Source organism: Bombina bombina, chromosome 3 (assembly GCF_027579735.1).
Source record: "Bombina bombina isolate aBomBom1 chromosome 3, aBomBom1.pri, whole genome shotgun sequence".
Taxonomy (NCBI): domain Eukaryota; kingdom Metazoa; phylum Chordata; class Amphibia; order Anura; family Bombinatoridae; genus Bombina; species Bombina bombina.
The window spans coordinates 738,533,303-738,557,439 of NC_069501.1; the positions used below are offsets into that span (position 1 = coordinate 738,533,303).

At 33.6% G+C, this 24,137-nt stretch overlaps 1 protein-coding gene across 1 annotated transcript in view; it reads left to right on the forward strand.

The window, feature by feature from the left end:
• Nucleotides 1–24,137, forward strand: part of ABI3BP (ABI family member 3 binding protein) — a 533,245-nt gene that overhangs the window by 271,101 nt on the left and 238,007 nt on the right. Inside the window, exons 9-18 of the mRNA XM_053707567.1 lie at nucleotides 8,149–8,220; nucleotides 8,599–8,679; nucleotides 9,042–9,116; nucleotides 11,732–11,806; nucleotides 12,140–12,229; nucleotides 17,680–17,754; nucleotides 19,024–19,092; nucleotides 21,193–21,270; nucleotides 23,168–23,236; nucleotides 24,091–24,132. Of these exons, the coding sequence (XP_053563542.1) occupies nucleotides 8,149–8,220; nucleotides 8,599–8,679; nucleotides 9,042–9,116; nucleotides 11,732–11,806; nucleotides 12,140–12,229; nucleotides 17,680–17,754; nucleotides 19,024–19,092; nucleotides 21,193–21,270; nucleotides 23,168–23,236; nucleotides 24,091–24,132 (726 nt within the window). The remainder of the gene's footprint in view (nucleotides 1–8,148; nucleotides 8,221–8,598; nucleotides 8,680–9,041; nucleotides 9,117–11,731; nucleotides 11,807–12,139; nucleotides 12,230–17,679; nucleotides 17,755–19,023; nucleotides 19,093–21,192; nucleotides 21,271–23,167; nucleotides 23,237–24,090; nucleotides 24,133–24,137) is intronic.

The following is a 24,137-nucleotide window of genomic DNA, read 5'->3' on the forward strand; positions in this document are numbered from 1 at the left end:
TAGGATACGCAATTGGCGTAAGGGGATCTGCGGTATGGAAAAGTCACGGCTGGAAAGTGAGCGTTAGACCCTTTCCTGACTGACTCTAAATACCAGCGGGCGGTAAAAAGCTGCGTTAGGAGCCTCTAACGCTGGTTTTCACGGCTACCGCCCAACTCTAAATCTAGGCGTTAGGGTTTATTTTATAGGTAAGTATAACGCTGCTTTTGACGGCTAACGCAGAACTCTAAATCTAGGTGTTTGTGTTGTGCTCTCCATTGAAGTCTTTGGGGAGAAGGGGTTAACATGATTGCGATATCTGAAGTCCTATAGTTAGCGTGCATCGGATTTTGATTGTGTGCTAACTTTTAACTTTCAACTTGTAATACGTATGCTATCCCTCATGCATTACAAGTTTATTTTCAGTGGTATTAGCACTCAAGTATTAGCGCTAAATACCGCTCCTCTTGAAATCTGGCCCTATATGTTCAAAGCGATCTATTTCCTATGCTTGATAGAAATTTAATTGTGAAAAAGTGCACAGCAAAGGGACAGTAAACTCCAAAAAAATTAATTTTTAAAAGATAGATAATCCCTTTATTACCCATTCCCCAGTTTTGCACAGCCCACATGGTTATAATTAATATACTTTTTACCTCTGTGATTACTTTGTATCTAAGCCTACTTTGACAGATCTCTTATCACAAGACTATTTATTTATTATCTATTGACTTGCCTTTTAGCCAAGCATTTTAGCCAATTAGTGCAGTGTAATGCACAGCTCCATGAGAGAGAGCACAATGTTATCTATATGTCTCACATGAATTACCAGTCTCTTGTTGGAAAAAGAGACTCTCTGTAGTGGCTTAGAAACAAGTCGAAATTTAGAGGTTTAAATGTTATAAATTATATTAAAGGGACATAATACTCATATGCTAAAAATCACTTGAAACTGATGCATATAACTGTAAAAAGCTGACATGAAAATATCACCTGAGTATCTCTATGTAAAAAAGGAAGATATTTTACCTCACAATCTCCTCAGCTCAGCAGAGTAAGTTCTGTGTAAAAAGTTATACTTCACCTGCTCCCAGCTGCAGGTAAAAAAAAAAAAAAAAATGAAGAAATGAACAGCAGCCAATCAGCATCAGCAGTGCTGAGGTCATGAACTCTTACTGTGATCTCATGAGATTTGACTTAACTCTCATGAGATTTCATAGTAAGCTTCCTTTACCTGATTGGTGAAATAATATGAGAGTTCACGAGGCTCATCCTTTTAGCTGTCCCAGGACAGACACACTAATATGCTGCTTAGAAATCCTTTACAATGGGAGGTGGCTACTGAGGAACTTTTGAGGTAAAATATCTTTCTTTTTTACATAGAGATGTTCAGGAGATATTATCTAGTCAGCTTTTTACAGCTATGCTGCATCACTTTCAAGTGTTTAAACATTTGGGTATTATGGCCCTTTAATATAACAATGTTGGTTGTGCAAAGCTGGGGAATGGGTAGTAAAGGCGTTATTAATCATTTCAAAAAATAACATTTTTGGTATAGACTGTCCCTTTAAATGAGTGTCCTAAATGAACCCACCATATCCTGCTTCCAAAAGAGAAAAATAAATGACACAACATAAATCAGTTTTGTGGTTAAGTTGAAAAACTTTGTTTCTGTATAAACTGAGACCTCCAAAAGTGAAAATGCTAAAATAAAACCAATAACCTACTGGAATACATATTTCTGAAAGCAAAACCATAGAAATTCAAGGAATATGCAGAATAGTATATTTCAGTGTGGCTATGTGGTTAATTACCAATTAAATTCCCAAGATGTTTTACATTTGAAGAATTAACTTGTTTCAGAGAACAGAAACTTTTTTTAGAATTCATTATTCAAAAAACAATACAGCGTATAACTATTTCTAGTACAGTAACTATGTAGAATGTATTGTTCCAAACTATGTAGAATGTATTGTTTGTGTATCTTCAATCTTCGTTTTTAAATCAGATGTGAAATTTCAGTATTTCTGGTTATTTCTTGCCTCAAAAAAGAAAATATATATATATAGTGTAATACAGTTCAAGTGAAAAATATATTTAAAAACAGCACCGCCAAGGGGTTACTCACACTTTCATGAGCCTCACTAGCTCTACGGATGAGGCACACCGGGTTTTATATTGCCAGGTACCCAGTATTCATCTGTCAACACTCTGAATAAAAATATCACAAATATTTATTAAAAACATATACAAATGTTAAAAAGCCACAATATAGCTCCTCTATTAAAGACACTCAGGTATCTGTCCACAATGGATATTTATTAAGCGGTATGTACCGATAATGAGTCCAGATGGATATGGATACATTGTAGATCTTGCTACACACTATTCTGCCTTGTATCAGCACTTCCCGCGATACCTTTCCTGGTGTCTGAGATTAGGGGACGTGGCAATTACGTTCCAACATACGTTTTGCCGTATACATATGGCTTTTTCAAGCCAGTGAGGCTCATGAAAGTTTGAGTAACCCCTTGGCGGTGCTGTTTTGAGATATTTTCTTCTTGAACTGTGTTACAGAATATATTTTTTTGTCTTTTTTGAGGCAAGAAATAACCAGAAATACTGAAAATTCTCATATGGTTTAAAAAAGATACACGCATATGCTTATTTAATAATATTGTTTTATATTCGCATTACTTGTTTAGCCACTTTTTAAATTATTTATTGTATTTTTTCACTAAAGTGAACACTGTACTTTGATTACCAAAAGTAATATTCCTTGAACAAAAACAAAATTTATGCTTACCTGATAAATTATTTTCTTTCAAAATGATAATGGTCCACAGTCCTCCATAACATATGGGATATATTTCCCACCAATAGGAGGAGGTCAAGAACCCATACAAGAGATTTAAAACCCTCCCACCTTTCATCTCTCTCTTAGTTTTACATATAGTCAAGTAGAGAATAGGAAAGAAAGGTAGGAAAGGCAAAGAAGTGTCATTAGAACTGTCACCCAAAAAAAGGTAAATATTGTTCCAAAGTTAATATTCAGAAATACTGAATTTAACTTACAGGACACATTGGAAAATACATATTTTTTTCTGCTAAATTTTAGTAATTTGGGATTTTCAAGAAAAGAATAAAAATTAGAATTGAGCAAAATGACATGAATGTAAGCAAGAAGTTATATACAGATCCTGGTAAATGAATGGGTGGGGTTAAAATTTCCATCTACAGATATATTTTATATGCATTTAATTTAAGTGAATTTTTAATTTTAATGAGTTAAATAATATATGAAACAAGATTTGAGATACTGTGAATAAAATAAACATGTAAGAGACGTGAATATACAAATATAAAGTTGTTTACAGTCCCTTTAAGCCTCAGGTTGTGAATTATCTGTATACAAATAAATGTTTTAAAATTATTTAACCCTATAATTTTGTTAGCACATTTTCTTTGTCTCTTTAAATTTCTGAGTGCATTGAAATAAACCTGGTCAGCGTTTAACTAACGTATTCTTGGTTTGGATAGTTTGTGCAGACACAGCAGGGACTTTGTGAAGCAAATCCAAAACCTGGCATGCTGCTGTCTTCATTAACAAAATGTTGTGTATTACAAATTCCAGATCTGATGGGTGTGTTGGAGTTGTTGGTTACTGATAGAAACACTATGCCTTCTGCGTAGGTTCTGGATCCTCTATAAGCACACAAAGTAGTGATCGTGTCACTTACATGTACCTGCCCAAGGGTTGTGTCTAAGAGATGCAGTGGTAGCATATTTAGTGTCCAATATGAAGTTGTCAGGTATGCCATAGAACAGCACCTCTAAGTACTTGCTGAACTTGCTATTTCCCATAGTTAGATGTCTTGTCTTTCAGTAGTACCTCAATAAGCTAAGTTTCAACTGCCGCCCTTGTTTTCTGCTACTTATCTGTGGCTTGCAGCTTTTTGCAAAGTTATTTTTTAAGAATCAAATTCATGCCAATTAACCCAAAAGCTGGAATCTTTGAGTTGGCTGAAACCTGCTACACTATGGGCATACATCGTTTTGCTGTTCTGATGATGTAGCATAGTGAGGCCTGACTTGACTTGATGCCTCTAGTGTGTTTGTTGTGTGCACACTCTATATTGTTATCCTATATGAATTGTGATTTTATGATTGTACTTTTAGGAGATAAATACTGCCTTTTTTAGTAAATAGGTTTTATTGTATACGTTGAATATAGCAAGTAGTGTTCGTGTGGATTATTCCATATTAACCTTTAGCTGACATTTATTAGCGCTCACTCAGTAAGGTTTTTTTAGTTTGTGTTTGTTGATATAATCTAAATTTGGGCCTTTTGTAATGTGAGGTTAGTTTCTATGAGAAAACAATCTTTTAAGTCTGGTTAACACTGAAGACTAACTTGTCTTAATAGGGCATGAAATGTAAAACCATATTCACCATTTCTAATTGTATCAGTTATGTCACATATAGCTCAATTTGGAAAGGGGAAAAAAGCATTTGTAATCAGGACACCAGCAAAAAAAAGTACCCAGTTTAATTTCACATATTAAAATCTTAAAAAAACATCTGTGGTGCTTTATGCATTTAACCTAGCTCTTAAAAGGGAAATTAAACCTATTTTTTTCTCTTCATGATACAGATAGAGCATACAGTTTTAAACAACTTACAATTTTCTTCTAGTTTCAAATTTGCTTCATTTTCTTAGTATCCTTTCTTAAGTGAGCTGCAATGCACTACTGGGAGCTATCTGAATGCTTCTGGTAAGCCAATGACAAGAGACATATATATGTGACCACCAATCACCAGCTAGCTCCTAGTAGTGTACTGTTGCTCCTGAGCCTACCTATAAATGCTTTTCAACAAAGGATACCAAGTGAACAAAAGCAAAATAGATCATAGAAGTAAACTGGAAAACTGTTTAAAACGACATGCTCTATTTCAATCATAAATAAAAATTAGAGCATACAATTTTAACCAACTTTACTTCTATTTTATCATTTGCTTTATTCTCTTAGGGCTCCATGTACTAACAGGCAGACGAACAGCTTCTCAACTCGCGAAGCTGTCCGCCCGCCTTTGCTACACACGGGCAGCGGATCTGTTGATTCACTGGCCCGTATATATCATTACACACTCATCAGTGTGTAATGCCTGCCCCTTCATTCACGTGACTAAAGGGGCTGTCAATCAACAAAAGCGAGTGAGCGAGCTCTCTGTGATTTTCCCTCGCCACCTCAGAGGTGGCGTAGGGTGTAAGAAGCAGCGGTCTAATGGCCGTTGCTTCTTACATTGCGGGAAGCAGGCTTGCATATGCGAACCTTCCCCCCAAGGGCTCTGGAGCAACTTTCACTGCTTCGTACATGGAGCCCTTAGTATATATGTTGAAAAGCATACCTAGGTAGGCTCAGGAGCGGGAGCAGGCTGCTGATTGGTGGCTGCACATATATACCGTTTGTCACTAACTTACTGATATGTTCAGATAGTTCCCAGTAGTGCATTGCTGCTCTTTCATTAAAGAATACCAAGTAAAATTAATAATAGAATTAAATTGACAAGTTTTTTTTATAAAACTATATCTGAATCATGAAAAAAAAAAAAATAGGTTTGTGTCTCTTTAAAGCCATACTATGCCAAGATAGCAGTAATTATTCATGATAACTTTATAAATCACAATTTGTGAGGAGCGCCTAACACAGGTATGTTTTATTTTTATTTCTTATTTTTTTAACTAAGCAAATAAAAATGTGATAGTCAAATTATACCTAAACAATTTCAACACACAATAAAATGCATAACACTTCCCAGTTAACAACACATACAGCAATGTACAAAATAATTCTAGGAAACAAAATGAGATAAAGCCCCATGAGAACAATATTTCACACAAAAAATTAGATCACACTCTGAATGCAGACGTTGTTTTTTGTCTAAATTAGGTATAGCCAAAACAATTCCTATGACAACAATATAAACCCTAGATGCCCTTTTCACAACCTCAATCACTTGAACTGGCAGAACTGGCACATTAGTCAGACTTTAATAAATGGCTGACCACAGCGAAATCCTTCTTACAAATATTAACATCAATAACCTGCTATTGTACCTACTCCTCTCTTGCTGACCCTCATATTGCAGGTGGCAAAAGCCACTCTAAACACAGATAACCCGCTTAGTCCTACAGTTCTCTTAGGGATTTGATCAGGGACATTATCATGTGTGTTTGGTGAGTTATTGATTGTCAGTGTAAAAGGGCTTAGTGTTTTTAGCTTTAGCTGATTGAGCAGGAAGCCTTTGTATCTGTTTTGTGACATTGCTTCCTAAGCTCATTCAATGTGGCGGTAGGTCATTTCATTGTGTTTTACCCGTGCACAAAGCCAATATTAAAAGGGATATTAAACAGTAAATAAATGTTAGATATAATTATGTATCTAAAGCAAAAATTTCCATTTGAACAATATGTAGATGTATTTTTTGTACAGTTATATTAGTTGTTTAAATATTAAAGATACAAGCTATTTTCTATAAAGTAATTGGTGCCATCCTAGGTTCTAAACAGCTTTCTCTGCTTACTCTCTTTTATTGCTTGTTGAATGCCTGTCCCTGATTGTCTTCAGTAGGAGAGAGATAAATACAAGACTAAACTGGAGACATTCATTAGTTTGCAGAAACCCAGTGGAATTAAATATCTATCTATCTATCTATCTATCTATCTATCTATATCTCTCTATATATATATATTATTATTATTATTATTCAGAGTTCGATTACAGGAAAAGGGGACAAAATAAATAAATTTTGCAGGTTTTTTTTAACTACACATAATGAAAAATTTTATATTGCGGTCTTATACTGTTTAATACTGTTTAATATCCCTTTATATTTAAAACATTAGTACTCGATAATTCGAGTGCTGTCCTGGTATAATTATAGAATGTCTTTAATCACTTTCAGCTATGTGACATATAAAATGTGCTGTATTTTTCCACCTTCAACTGGTTATTCCAGTGAGTCATGAATTTGTATCTTTCATTCATTAAAATGTTTGCTATAGTTCTAAAGCAAAAATGAATGGGCTGACATATTAGTTATGAATTAGCATAGATTGCCATAAATTGCTCATAGCTGATTACCATATTTTAATGGTCCAAAAAACCTACTCATTCCAATTAGTGAAACAAAAGCTGCTTTTTTCTTCTTTTACACTTGTCATTACCCATTGTTTTACTAACAGATGCACACTGAATATAAAGGGCAACAAAACAGGCTGCAAGCTTTGTATATACATTTTATTGCAACTAGTCTCCAGCATGCTTGGTTGCTATATGAATGCTCCTTCAGTTCCTATTATTAATAGGATTTCTAGCAGTCATGCCAAGGCCCATTGAAACAAATTTCATAATAATCATGAGCAATAATAATTTTACAATGCACTTGGCTGTTATAAAAACATGGAGGGATAGGGGTGGGTGATTAGCAAATTACAAAGATTATTCAATTTGTGATTTTAAGAAAAAAATAAATATAATATCCTAAACAATATTTATGCTAAAAAAGTAATGTGGATCTATGCCCTAGAGAACTCTACCTGTGGTAGACTCGTTGATAGCCTATAATATAGACATTATAGAATGGCAATTACAAGACAATCATAGCACCAGGAATTCACTTAACTTAATAATCTCTTCAGCCCACTTATAACAGAAGTCCTCATTTGAAATAGGGGATGCTAGTGTTTAGGGTGATCCATGAACAATCTCAGTTTTCTGAAAGAGTCAGTGATAGTGAAAATAAAAATGAAACACAGAGAATAAAGTCCAGCCGAAAGATAATCTTAGAAATCTCTATTATGATAGATAAAATGAAAACCTGTTATAGTGTTATTTTTGTATGATGGCGTGAAATGCGTCTATTAAGAGAGTCAGTTGTGTGTGATTTGATTGTGTGCAGGAGATATCATTTTATGTTAATGGTGGTGTGCAGTATGTGCTAGGAGAAATGTTTGAGCTGAGGGCAAATATTTTCTATCTAGACAGTTTTTTTTTGACATTTGATTAATTTCAATTCTTAAGTGAACTGCATGATGTGATCATTATTTATCAAATTATCATTGAGTTTTTACATTCAATAAAATAAAAATATTTTTATTTATTCCAGTTGTCAAAGTGACAGAACCTCCTCCAACACCAAAAACATCGGAAGAACCTGATGATGAAGACATCAAACCAGGTAAAATATTTAAATATTTTATTACTTTTTTCCTTTGAAAGAAACCATTTTACCATTTTTAGTTTTTTTTGTCTTAAAATATTAATGTTTTTTTAAAAAAAACTTTTTTATATTTTTATATTGTCATCCTACAAATAATACATTGGAAGTTCTGTTTTTTGTTGATCCATATATACTGTTCATTATCATCATAACCTTTCTATTGTATGTGTATATATGCTTTGTATATAGCATAATCATTTTTCATTTTATATCTTATAATGTGATTCATTAAATATATTAACTGAATGTTTGTAAAAGAAAATCCATTTGGTGTTTAATGAGCAAATTTCTTTTTTATACTATAAATTTCTGTTTTCAATTTCAATTTTCCTGTAGAGGTAACACGTGAACCTGTTGCTGAACCTTTCACTACAGATTTATCAACTGGTACCCTAGAATGGGTCAGAGCAACCATGGGTAATCTTTCCTCTGTGACTTCTTCCCATCTCTTTAAGCAGGATGGTTATTTAAACAAAGCTATTTCTCTTCATAGGAAGTCATCGCTGAACTTTGTCATTTACTCAGATTCATATGATACATTCCACAACATCACAATCTTTTCATCTTTACATGACTTCTATTCATTGTACTTGCAGAAATGGTACATGAACCAGTTATGTCACCATCTATTAGCTCTGTGAGCTTCCACCCCATTTTCCTTTTCCAGCCTTTTCAACGTTGCTTGTGGCTTCATCGAACCAGATCAACCATTATCGATTGCTGATAATATTCCTAGGGACCAAGTAATATTTTGATGTTTTCTTTCCCTTTTCTTTCAGATTCATTAGAGCCTCAGTATGTTTATTCTGTCTCTAAAGCATATACTAGCCATCAACAGTCTCAGAATAAACCTGGTAATTACATAACATTGAATCTAAAAATAAGACAGAACAGACTTGTACTGATGGGTGGGTCATTATGACTCATAGGCTATAACTGCTACGTCTACATAATTAGATAACTTTTCTGCCCAAATGAAAAGGATATACATTATAGGAAGCCTCTCTTTTCTAGCCCGGTTGATTTTTTATTTTTATTGTATAAATCATATGTAAAAATAGTCACTAGTATCTGCATGCAATGTTTACATATATATCTTACCAGATCAAATACTGATATGATTGTTGTCCTTGTTTATTAGGGTGACATGATAACTGTTTTTCATTTATAAGTATTTAGTTTTGGTAAACAGACATGCATTATGGCTGCACAGTGTTTAAATGGTGGATCTTTTGTAGGCCATAGTACACCGAGAGATGTTTAGACACAACTACAACCTAAATGGCTGAACTTATTCACATTACATTTAAGATAGATCTGAAGCCTTAATAAATACATAATGATAATTAGTGGCATGCACAGTAGTGATTTTGTAGGCATATCAGTGTAGCTTCTCTGAAATGATCATACTGTGAGCATGTGCATTCATTTTTGTAATTGAAGAATTATGCAAATATTATTATTAGCTGTTTTAAAGTGAATTTAGGCAGCAAGTTTAGTTTTAGAATCATTAGTGACTTCATATTTGATTTTGAAGTTTTTTTTTTATTATTTATAATAGAAAAGATATACCTCTTCACTTAATCTTAGATGCGGCTGGGGTTTAAACTCAAAACTGTAATTCATTCTTACTTTGCCAGCTTATCCTGTAATGTAACTCTGAGAATGATGTTATTTTTACTGCCCCAAAGAGGCTGTAATTCATCCTGCAGGATCCAGAACACTGGTTATGCAATAATTTCCACAGTTATTGCTTGATCAGTGCAGGAGCTCATTTGTTTCTTTATTTGACTGGCCAAAGCAAATGAGATAAGCTAAACAGAATCAAGTTGTACATCTGTAGACCTCATTTAAAGGGGCATTAAGGTGATAGGACATTTGCATACCGCATATCTGCAAATAAGCACAACATTGCATCGATCTGCATTCAAAAAAGGGTTGATCACATTTAGAAAATGTTATCTAATCATTTTTCTACAAAATTAAAATATATGGGAAGTTTTGTAGATTAATAATTTGATATGTTTTTTTCTTAAGGATTGTGATCAATACCTTATTTCTTTTGCAATGCTTTTCAGTGTTGTGCTAAATTGCAGATATACACTTTGCATATAGCATATGACCTTAATATCCCTTTAAATGAGCTGATTCTAGATAAGGATCCTGTAAAAAAAATCCATTGCAAAATGGATGGTTCTGTTTTGGCTTTTATGAACTGGAGTGATACCACAAAAAGGTATTTAAAGATAGTAGGAAGGGGCAACAGAAGTTTCTGTGTATATGAGAGAGAATAAAATCAACTGTTATATTTCCAATAACAACAAGGCTTACAATTACCAATGTCTTTCCATGAAACAAAAGTATCATAACATTCCAATGTGGCCACAATCAAATCAAGCTGAAATCATTTTACCCATTCAATAACTCTTTTGTTTCAAATGAAAATCTAAATTTCTTACAAAAAAACATGTCACCATGAATTATATTTTTGTAACTCCATGTTCTATTTTTTGCATTTTCATTGGCATTAAGTGCAGTAATACACAGTCAAAAAACACTTTCCGTTGTTTCATCCAGATATATTTCCATATGTTTATATAAATGTAGATGTCTAGTGGCTTTGCTACTTGGACATAGTCCTATAGTCTTTTTCAACATGCTGATGTGCAAATCAAAAAATATATAATTATTCTGTATTCTTTAATGGGCTTTTCCTAAGCTGTAGACCAAACAGAATTTGATCTTTTTTTTGTATATACCTGTCTGTCCTTAGTGCAGATTCCACTACATCATGCATGTTTTCTAGAGCAAAGTTTTGGGGAAGGATTATTAAAAAGGATATTGTATATCTAGAAAAGGTTATAAGAATGGCTGCAAAATTAATAAGGAGGTTTAAGGATTTAAACTAAGAGGAGAGTTTCCCAAATTGGATCTAATTACTTTAGAAAAGAGGTAATTGAGACATGATATGATTACTTTACTGTTTAAAAACAGTATACCCCATGATATTTTGTTGTATTAAATGGGTAAGCAATTTAAAGATATTATTATCTTTGCAGTTTTTTAGTTTTTATCTATGTAAAAATCAATATGTTTTATTTTGCAAACAGCTGCTGTTATTTATTTTATTGTACTATATTGCAGTGACTCTTCCCAGGGGTTTGATTTGTGGAGATGTGTTACTTAACCCCATGCATTTCTTAGTTGTAAATCTTTTCTTTGGTTTAAAGTATGTAGTATTGTGCTTCTGCTAAGGTTCCATAAATCTAAGTTTATGTGTATGTGGGCTCAGCCTTCACATTATCTTTATTAGTTATGTTGGTCTTATGTAGAGTGTAATAATAACCAAATTGGATAATGTACACAGTGATTACTGTTAAATGCTTTATTTTTATTATACATTTTTAATTGCTGCCTTTATTAAATGTGTAATCTTTAACTTAAGAATCATATCTCCTCTTTCCAACAGTCACTCGCCCCTATATCCCTGTACCTAATGTGTCAAGTGAATCTCCTGATGAGCAATTACAGACAACACCATTGGGTAATAAAGTCTAAGCAGCTCATGTGTATTAGACCTGAGCTACTATCATTTCTGGTGTCTGGGAATAGATCGATATATAGATAGATAGATAGATAGATACATAGATACATTGATAGATAGATAGATAGATAGATAGATAGATAGATAGATAGGTGTGTGTGTTTGTTTGATCTACTTTTTTATATTTACCAAAGCATTCCATCTGGATCATATTCCACTCCACTGAGATTTCAATTACACACACACCTACTCACATAAGAACATGCACAGAGTTCAATCTTGGCAGGCTGGTTTTTTATATTAAATGTCTTAATATCTGATATTTGCTTGCAGTGTTAGTCAGAGAACCAAATATGCCAGCTGAATCCACAAAAAAGCCAATGGATACGTTCCGCACCTTGGAACATCCAAGGGAAACTACTGGTAAATAGACACTCCACTGTATTACTATAAAGCACAGCTAATGTGCACATTTTATATGGGCATGCCACAGAAACGCCATTAATGTTGCTTATAGTGATTCTTTTCATAGTCATTCGAATTATTGTTGATCCATTTTTTATGCTTACTCATTTTTCCTAATATGTTTGTTATAAATACAACTGTGAGACTAAATTATCAAGTTATTTTTAATTGGCCCAGATGAGAGAAAAACTCAACCTTTGTGACCTTTCCCATGATGAAGTTTATAGGAAAAATACATAGCCAAATTGTATCCATGAGATCATACAACCAAGCATCTCTTTGTAAAATGTTAAATGTATTTATATTTTTTGTCTATGACAACCTTTAAGTGCATAAGATATACATTTCTATTCTATTTAACAAAAATTCTGCTTCCTAGAAATCTTAAATAGCATGGGGTTGTTTGTCCCTGAATTATTGTCTTGTTTTCTTTATTTTGCATCGTTACATTTGAGTTATATGGTCCTTTGGCTAATACTGTGTTTTTAATTAGATTCTTATACTAAAAAATAGTTTCATTGTTTTTATTAATATTGCATTTAAATGCAGTACATATTTCTTCATGTTATCACTTTTATCATTTTCCTTTATTATAATATTTTGGGAACTATCTGGTATGAGTTTGTCACACACCAAGAGTCCCCACACCCATGCTGAGAATCCCTGGGATTTAGCTTACATTTTTCTGTACAACAGCACTTGATGGGTTTTCCAAACTTCTTTCATCAAAGAGTCCAATAATATCACAGCCAAGTTCGACACATGGCAAATAAATCTAGCTTGCAGGTTTATTTTTAGAAATTGATTTTCTACATGATCTGCAGGTTCTTTTTATTGATGTGTATTTCTAGAGTTTTCCTTAGTAATGCATAACTGTCATAATGTTCATGAAGATGTATAATTATTTTACAAGTTGCTGATAATGCATCAATGCATTTCTGCTTACCCAGCCTTTAAAGACCTTGCATTGTCATGGAATAAGAACATCGTCAAATCTTAGCCTTTATCCAAGAGAATTAATTTAAATTTGAAAAGTGGTCCACTAGCTGTGTTAAGACGTTTTCTTAACCTTAATTGCATTTCTTCAAACTTAGTTGTATGAAAAAAAATCTGTCAGATTTGGATGTTTGTATATTAGCAGTGGGAATATGATACAATAAAGAAAAAAAAAAGCATGAAAGATGTTTAGATGGAAATATGTTAAAGCTAATTAAGAATATTACAAAATAATTAAATGGGTCACACCACCACAAATACAATAAATTGCAAATCACAATATATAAAAGTTCAAAGCACCGATAAATGTGCACCATAAAAAATATAATGTTGGTATATAAAAAAGGAGACAATGTCTCTCTTTATTTTAAAATCTTTTTAATTAATTTTCCAACAATACATAGTACATTATACAAACAAGTTTATCTCACTTGTAAGAACATCAATTATTTTTCCTACTCCAAGCATATATCAAATGGCAAGGACAATATTCAACTAAAAAAAAAAAAAAGCTCAAACATGTCTTTCTTTAAAATGCCAGGTCGCTCCACTTCAAATTACAGAGGCACAAGGGATGAATTCTGAAAGTCAAACATAAAGAAAGAGGCGCCACATAGCATCTCGCAACAACATTATGCTATGTTGCACCCCTTTATGTTGGACTTTCATAATTTAAAGGGACATTAAAGATTCTTGGTTTTGTGTAAAAATTGTGCTTTGTCACATGCTTCCCAGACAGTGGCATCTACTTATTTAGCCGTCAACCGCAAATATGCGGGAATTCCGCAGCGTATTTGTGGCGAGCCTGATTCCCCTTAGTTATCAAAGCCTACAGACTGGCAAAAGTAGAAATTTGTGAAGTAACATACGATCCGCCGGTCTCAGTCCGACACAGATCAATGCTTACGTTACTACAGATGTTCCAAATGCAAATTCGGCACTATCTGACTACTTTTGCTAGTTAACAAATACCTACCAGGTACGCTTGCCACTATTCCGGCCCAGCATACCTGGTTTTCAATCTGCCGCCCTGGAGGCGGTGAATGCCATAGGAATCAATGGGAGTCTGAAACAGCGAAAGCTCATGTTAACTGCTGCCCGATATCCCATTGATTCCTATGGGAGAATAAAATTTATGTTTACACCTAACACCGTAATATGTACCCCGAGTCTAAACACCCCTAATCTGCCGCCCGACATCGCCGCCACCTACATTATACTTATTAACCCCTAATCTGCCATCCCCAACGTCGCCGCCACTATATTTAATTTATTAACCCCTAAACCTAAGTCTAACCCTAACCCTAACACCCCCTAACTTAAATATAATTTAAATAAATCAAAATAAAATTACTATCATTAACTAAATAATTCCTATTTAAAACTAATTACTTACCTAATAGCTACATTGTATCTAGCTTAGGGTTTATTTTTATTTTACAGGCAAGTTCATTTTAACTAGTTAGAATAGTTACTAAATAGTTATTAACTATTTAATAACTACCTAGGTAAAATGAATACAAAAGTACCTGTAGAATAAAACCTAACCTAAGTTACACTAACACCTAACACTACACTATAATTAAATAAATTGCCTACATTAAATACAATTAAATAAATTAAATTAAATTAGCTAAAGTACAAAAAAAACACTAAATTACAGAAAATAATAAACAAATTACAAGATATTTAAACTAATTACACCTAATCTAAGAGCCCTATCAAAATAAACCCACCCCCAATAAAAAAAAACCTAGCTTAAACTAAACTTCCAATAGCCCTTAAAAAGGCCTTTTGCGGGGCATTGCCCCAAAGTAATCAGCTCTTTTACCTGTAAAAAAAAATACAAACAACCCCCACAACAGTAAAACCCACCACCCACACAACCAACCCCCCAAATAAAATCCTAACTTAAAAAACCTAAGCTCCCCATTGCCCTGAAAAGGGCATTTGGATGGGCATTGCCCTTGAAAGGGCAGTTAGCTCTTTTGCGGCCCAAAGCCCTAACCTAAAAATAAAACCCACCCAATACACCCTTAAAAAAACCTAACACTAACCCCTGAAGATCGACTTACTGTTCTGAAGATCCGACATCCATCCTCAAGGAAGCGGCAGAAGTCTTCATCCAACCGGGCCGAAGTCCTCAATGAAGCCAGGAGAAGTCTTCATCCAAGCCGGGCGAAGTGGTCCTCCAGATGGGCAGAAGTCTTCATCCAGACGGCATCTTCTATCTTCATCCATCCGACGCGGAGCGGCTCCATCTTCAATACATCTGACGCGCAGCATCCTCTTCATCTGGAGTCTTCTTACTGAATGAAGGTTCCTTTAAGTGACGTCATCCAAGATGGCATCCCTTAGATTCTGATTGGCTGATAGAATTCGATCAGCCAATCGGAATTAAGGTTGAAAAAATCCTATTGGCTGAGGCAATCAGCCAATAGGATTGAGCTGACATTCTATTGGCTGTTCCAATCAGCCAATAGAATGCCAGCTCAATCCTATTGGCTGATTGGATCAGCCAATAGGATTGAAGTTCAATCCTATTGGCTGATTGCATCAGCCAATAGGATTTTTTCTACCTTAATTCCGATTGGATGATAGAATTATATCAGCCAATCGGAATCTAAGGGACGCCATCTTGAATGACGTAATTTAAAGGAACCATCATTCAGTAAGAAGACTCCGGATGAAGAGGATGCTCCACGTCGGATTTCTTGAAGATGGAGCCGCTCCGCGTCAGATGGATGAAGATAGAAGATGCCGTCTGGATGAAGACTTCTGCCCGTCTGGAGGACCACTTCGCCCGGCTTGGATGAAGACTTCTCCCGGCTTCGTTGAGGACTTCGGCCCGGTTGGATGAAGACTTCTGCCGCTTCCTTGAGGATGGATGTCGGATCTTCAGAACAGTAAGTCGATCTTCAGGGGGTTAGTGTTAGGATTTTTTAAGGGTGTATTGGGTGGGTTTTATTTTTAGGTTAGGGCTTTGGGCCGCAAAAGAGCTAACTGCCCTTTTAGTGGCCTTCTAATTACCAAAGAGCAATGCCAAAGCCATATATGTCTGCTATTTCTGAACAAAGGGGGTCCCAGAGAAGCATTTACAACCATTTGTGCCATAATTGCACAAGCTGTTTGTAAATGATTTCAGTGAGAAACCTAAAATTGTTAAAAATTTAACGTTTTTTTTTAATTTGATCGCATTTGGCGGTGAAATGGTGGCATTAAATATACCAAAATGGGCCTAGATCAACACTTGGGGTTGTCTACTACACTACACTAAAGATAAAATGACCCCAAAGAAGAATTTACAACAATTTATGCCATAATTTCACTGAGAAACCGAAAGTTTGTGAAAAAATTTGTGAAAAAGTGAACGATTTTTTGTATTTGATCGCATTTGGCGGTGAAATGGTGGCATGAAAAATACAAAAATTGGCCTAGATCAATACGTTGGGATGTCTACTAAAAAAAAAATATATAGATGTCAAGGGATATTCGGGGATTCCTGAAAGATATTAGTGTTCTAATGTAACTAGCGCTAATTTTGAAAAAAAATGGTTTGGAAATAGCAAAGGGCTACTTGTATTTATGGCCCTATAACTTGCAAAAAAAGCAAAGAACATGTAAACATTGTGTATTTCTAAACTCAGGACAAAATTTAGAAACTATTTACCATGGGTGTTTTTTGGTGGTTGTAAATCTGTAACAGATTTTGGGGGTCTAAGTTAGAAAAAGTGTGTTTTTTTTCCATTTTTTCCTCATATTTTATAATTATTTTTGATAGTAAATTATAAGATATGATGAAAATAATGGTATCTTTAGAAAGTCCATTTAATGGCAAGAAAAACGGTATATAATATGTGTGGGTACAGTAAATGAGTAAGAGGAAAATTACAGCTAAACACAAACACCGCAAAAATGTAAAAATAGCCTTGGTCCCAAACGGACAGAAAATGGAAAAGTGCTGTGGTCATTAAGGGGTTAATAAGTGTAGTTTAGTACAACTTTTTTACTCTCTTTCATGTCCTGTAAAAATGTTGGGCATTGAATGCGATTGTGTTCAAGCGATTGCATTTAATTTCAACTTGTAATACGAGTGCACATTGCCGCTTAAAGTCGCCCATAGAAAATATGGGTAGCGTAAATTAACGCAAGTTCACGCAAACAAATTTTGTGGTAATTTAAGCAGCTCAACACTTGTAATATTGATTAGAGTGTAAAAAACACTGCAATCTCTTGATCACGTTTATGCTCCTCGCACTAACAATAGCACAACACTCGTAATCTGGCCCAGAATAATTTGGATGGCAGTGTACTTAAATCATTTCTGTCATCTTCCATTATGTTTATTTTTGGAATTATGTTAAAGGTTAATTGTGAAAAGAAAATTTAAATTATTATTTTTCTACTTCCAGCCCAACCAGAAAGTGCTCTCTCCTCTTCTCAACCAATAATATCTTCCAGCCCTGAAAAGCCACTAACTAGATTAGGTAATCATTTTATGTTTTACTTAATTTAGGATATAAAAAATAATAATGCATATGTTTAATTCTTTCAGTTGTTTGCTGTTTTCTACAAACGGCAGAGTAAAATTTATGATTCATGTCATGTTGGTGGTTAATGACAGGAAATGGAGACATGAGTGCAGTGTCCAGGGGTAGTTAAACAATGGTGCACCACTGTCCTGTAAACTACCATGGATTTCATTTCTCAGTGACTCCCGGTGCAGATAGTTTGTAAGGGATGAATGTATCAGTGATTACTAATGATTTACAGCAGATAATATTACTTTTTTTTTTTGTATCCTAAACTTTGGCTAAAAATACTTTTACTGAAAGCTGAATTTTCTGTATGAGGATTTGTTTTTTGACAGGATAACTGGATAATGAAATATTCTGCAGTCTTAATTTTCTTCCTTAAGATATGAATAAAATGTTTACATAACATGTATTTCTCATCCACATTTTTGTCAACATCATTCACAACCCCCCCCCCCCCCCCCCTTTAATAAATTAGTGCATTAGGTTTTCCTGAAGAAAAACCTTATTTTTATATAACTCAGCAATACATGTAAACTAATTGTATTTCAAGTGCTATCTGTATAATTGTATTCAGGTTTTGTTTTTTGGGCTCTGTTTTTTTTTAAAAAATGGAAAAAGTGCAAATACAGCTAAAAATATGTCTGGTTTGTTTTGTGATACTGTTATGTTTTTGAAATCAATGGGCACATCATGTAAAATAATAAGCAAAACTTTCCACACAATGCTGCAAAGTGTTAGAGCCAAAAGAAATCAAAAGTTTATTTCTTCATTTTCTTTGGGAATATCAATATTTCCCAGAATTCCAACCTAGCAATATCTACAGAAATGTCCCCAGAGAATATGATTGTGTGGCCAAGGATGGAATAAGGAAGCATGTGCGTGCCATGTGTGTTATACTCATGGTTAGATTTACAGGTACAGATGAAAGATTAAAACTTCTGAGAAAGACATTATTATTTAATGTACTTGATGGGCATTTTTTTTTCTTACTATGGTTTATGGAACAGTTTGTGGAAAAATAATTAAATGATTAATCCAGAGAAACAATGTTTGTACAGATTCAGTGGAGCTACTTTGTAAAAGGTCATTTTTTGTATTTTCATTTACCTGTCAATTTAAATATTCCAAAATGTGAAACACAATCTTGTGTCAAATCTACTAGATGTTGTTTTAATTTCATTGCAGTTTCCTTAAACAATTAACATTTTGTTCTAACAGCAAACCCCACAACTGGTCCGGTTCCACATATAAAGGGACCCCTAATTGTGAAACCAAAGAGAGTGCTGGGTAAATATAGTTGCATGGTGGTCTCATTCACATCATTACTTAGCTGCTTCCACACTTTCATACTTCTTGAAAAGTCTACTGCAAAACGTATACTTGGCTTGTTTCATTTAGCTATATACTTTTTAAAGTGCTAGTTTTGTAGTTTAACTGTATGTCTTCATATTCATTAGCATTTGCAGTTTAGCTATATGCTTTTTATAGTGCTAGTTTTGTAGTTTAACTGTATGTCTTCATATTCATTAGCATTTGCAGTTTAGCTATATGCTTTTTATAGTGCTAGTTTTGTAGTTTAACTGTATGTCTTCATATTCATTAGCATTTGCAGTTTAGCTATATGCTTTTTATAGTGCTAGTTTTGTAGTTTAACTGTATGTCTTCATATTCATTAGCATTTGCGGTTTAGCTATATGGCGGCATCCATACAGCTAACTTGTGTAATTTGACTCTAAACCTTCATCCCGCTAGTTTAGCTCTCTACTCCATTGTATCCAAGCAATCTTTGGTTTAAGTATGTTTTCAGCTTTAAATCATTGCTTGTTGATATTCACTTGACTTTCTATTTCTAAGACTGTTTAATCAATCATGAGATTAGTACGTAGTAGCACTATACCATGTTGTAACATATTCAATACATTTTATAGGGACATTAAACTCAAATAATTTCTACCATGCACATGAAAAATAATATTTAAACAAGAAGTATTTTACATTTTAGAAACGTGTTCAGGTTTTCTAAACTAATGTTGAAACTAACATGTTTTTAGCAAGGCTAATTATAGCGGCTTACTTATATTTTTTTCGATGGACAGGGAGACATTTCCACAAATATTAAAAAAAAATGTATAAAGATTTATTCTTTTAAATATACAAAAACTAAAAATGAGATCTTTTAAATGAAACAAAGAAAATTGGCTTTAATGTCCCTTAAATAAAATTTCAATATTTTAGGCTAAAACTTTGATTAATTTTTGTAGCAACTGAATATTGATGAATATTGATTGTTTTGCAACATTCAAAAAAATGAAACAAATTTTAACACATTTATTCGTTCGTTTCAAATTTCGAATGTTTGTACAACGTTATAACATTAGTTTAATATAATGGTAATTTTTAATGCTATCTTTAAATTTAATATTCTATTCAAATTTTTATAAATCGAATAAAAAATAAAAAATAAAACTTACCAGGATAGGCTCATTGACCTAAATATGTATAGCTTAGAGGAGAGAAGGGAAAGAGGTGATATGATAGCAACTTTCAAGTACATTAAAGGGTTTAGTAAAACTGAGGCTGTGGGTATTTTACATAAAATGGAAAATTCAAGAACAAGGGGTCATGAGCTCAAGCTAAAGGGTAGTAAATTCAGGAGTAATTTGAGGAAGAACTTCTTTACAGAAAGAGTGATTGATTTATGGAATAAACTTCCTCAAGAGGTAGTAGCAACAAACACTGTGGGGGACTTTAAAAATGCATGGGACAAGCATAGGGCTATCCTACGAACTAGATAAGTTTATACTGTTAGGTAAGGTCGGGCAGACTTGCTGGGCCTATGGCTCTTATCTGCCGTCAATATCTATGTTTCTATGTTTCTATGAATATTCAAATATTCAATATATTTTTAATAGTATTTCTCTTTAAATGCAATATTCGAAATAAAAAATATAGATATATTTGTATTTATCAATTTACTAAATTCCTACCATATGAACTATTGAACTTTTTAATAGTGTTTGTTAAATCGAATCTAATTATGAACATCAGAAAATAAAAATAACATTTGAAAACCAAAAATAACATTCGATTACCAAATTTTAATGGATTTCCATTCCTATCAACATTCGATTGTCCAAAACAAATGTCCATAGATCAATTGAATTGCACATTCACCCATCTCTACAACTGAAGTACAGACTACTCAGGCAACAAAAACCATACCTGGTAGCTTACTTCTTAGCATGATGGAAAAATTGTGTATTGAAAATTGTTAATAAAAATATGCACAGGTATAATTGATATATCAGTTGCCATAATAATAAAATTACAACTTGAAGTTTATGTATTTAAATTTAGTATATGCCATAAAATTAGTTTTTTCCCTAGGCACGTTTCTGCCAGTAACCATTGATGTACCCAAAATGAGCACTTACGCTGCACATGCACAGCAAAGGACCACCACGGGTAAAGACAGCTGATAGACAATGCACTGCTTTCTGTAGATGGTTAAACAATAAAGCAAAAATGAACCTGCTTTTCTTATATGTACTTTCTGCCCTCCTCATCCTTTGTAGGTGTGATATGCCAGTTACTGCAAGAATCACAGAATATCTAGAGCTGACATAGATATGTTTAGCTGTCTTGTTTTCCCTGGATTTTAAAAATCAGACATTTTGTGCACAGGTTTTTTTTGTTTGTGTTTAACACTTAGGTGTAATCAAAAGATTTAAAGTAAAATTCTTAACTTTTATTGTTTTAATGCATTATTATATTAGGTTTCAAAACATATTGATGATTGTAACCCTGTTTAATGTGCAATTTTAGAAATTAATTATCCTCACAAGTTCTTACAGTCTCACAACATTCCAAGCTTAGCTGAATTGGATGTATTTTTTATTAAGAATTTCAGTTTTATATACTTCTAATTGTGGTAAAATTAAAGGGAAAGTAAAGTCCAAATTAAACTTAAAGGGACAGTTTGCTAAAAAAAAAATGTATCCCCTTTAATTTGTTCCCAATACTTCACGTTACCTGCTGGAGTGTATTAAAGTGTTTAAAGGTATTTCCATTACCCTTATATTGGCATTTGCAATAGTTGTTTTAGCCTGTGGTATCCCTACCTATCCTGAAAGTTTTTGCCCTTAAGGCCAAGCTGTGTAAACACAGCCAGCAGAAGAAATTACACTTCCAGTGGGGTATAGAAGAGATAAGGTAATACAATTTTAATTTTCGAATGTTCTCTCCATGTATTGGTGAATGGTGATTGGTTTACAAACAGATATAAGATAAAGAAGCAGGAATATGTACACAATATGATAAAATAATGAGATCTGGTTATACCTACAAGTTCAACCAGTTTTATTAGGTTGTGGCCTCAAAACACAAAATCAGCTATTTGATATACACAAATAAACCTTAAAAACAAATCTCATAAATTTTATATTCTGCAGCTGGTAAAAAAAGTAATTGGAAACATATTAAGGGAAAAACTATTTTATAGTATACGGTCCCTTCAAATGTATTGGTTAGAGCGTGACATTTTAAACAACTTTCCCATTTACTTCTGTTAACAATTTTGCTTAGTTCTCTGTAACATTAGGTGAGCTCAGGAGCGTTCACATGTCTAGTGCCATCTGGCAACAGCGTGTGCAAGAATGTTTAAAACAATGTTATACATAGTTGCAATATCATAAAGACACTCTATGGCTGCAGAGTGTGCAACTATGTATAACATTGTTTTAAACATTCTTGCACACGCTGTTGCCAGATGGCTAAGGACATGTGCACACTCCTGAGCTCACCTAGGATTACTCTTTAATAAAGGATACCAAGAGAACTAAGTAAAATTGATAATAGAAGTAAATTGGTATGCTCTATCTGATCTATGCACATTTAATTATGACTTTGATGTCCCTTTAAAGCATATTGAAATATGTTTATGCTGAATCAAGACTTTTTCATGGATATCTCCTGATTTCTTATTTGAGGCCTTTGTTAGGATGAAAAACATTACACATTTCTTTAAATGAAGCAATACTCACACTAATGACTGCAGAGAAATGGAAAATGATTCTTATCTCTTGGTCAGCAATTAGAGATGTAGCTGTAGACCATGATGTTATATTAAGTCACACATGTTCTACAGTCTTCTTAAAGGCAAAGAGATCTGTCTTTTGTTACTTGGCCTGTATCATTCTTAAACATTTAGTTACTTGTGCCATTTTTATTAAATAGTGTTTCATCTTACAGATGTTTATATTCAGTTTATGTTGTTGCATATACGTATATAAGTTTTAAATTGAATATTAGTTTTTGTATTTGTGTATAGCTTCCTAAGAGAATGAACTTTTTTTTCTAATAGTAAATCCTCCAGTTGGTCCTGTTCCATTGACAGGGGTGCCTACTACTGAACAACCAAAGAGTGTGCTTGGTAAATACCACTGCATTACGGTTGCAATCCATAACTACACACTGTCCTATTTCTCTGAAAACTTTTACTACAAGTGATATAGTGGGTTTAGCTTTATTATGTTTCTATAGCAAGATACATAAACCTGTGTACAGCTAGTTTGTGCTGTTTGGCTTTGTGCCCTCACGTGGCTAGAGGGACAAAATACAGTGATTTATATAAAGGGTTATAATTAATAAATTAAGCCCTTATATCATCATAATAAGCCTTTAAGCTTTTTTTTTCTTTTGTTTTGCATAATACATAGAATTTCTCTTGTGAAACAGTTAAAGATAGCAATACTGAAATATTGCGAGGTTAAGAATATCAGTGCCAAAATTGTACTGATTTTTTAAGATATTATTTTTGATGGCTGTGTTAGTTTTAGGTAAGGTTTTTAGGAGGATTTAGAGCTTTATAGTTTGGTTAGAGAACTGAGGATAAGGGTGAGGGCTATGGTGAAGTTAGGTTTTGAGATAACCCACTCTGCAATATTTTCATCAGCACATTTCAGCACAGTATTCTAATGAAAGATTTTTTTACAAATGCACTATTATGATTATTGCTGACTTTCAGATTCTGCAAACAAAGACTCTGAAGGCCACGTGCGAATTTGAGGCATCTTTTTCCTACCAATAATCTTGACTGAATGCCTTGAAACTTTAATCAACGAAAAAATATTCTTTTTTTTTGTTTGCTCCTTCAGATCATTGATTACCTATCTGCTGCTGTCTCTCTGTTTTGTAGACTGATTTTGAATTGTAGAGGAATACTGCTTAGACATTTCATTGTTTTATGTTACTTTTTTCTTATGCCATGTCATTGTATTATTCTAGCAACAGAAAGACAGACCACACAGGACACAGACATTACACCTGGTAAA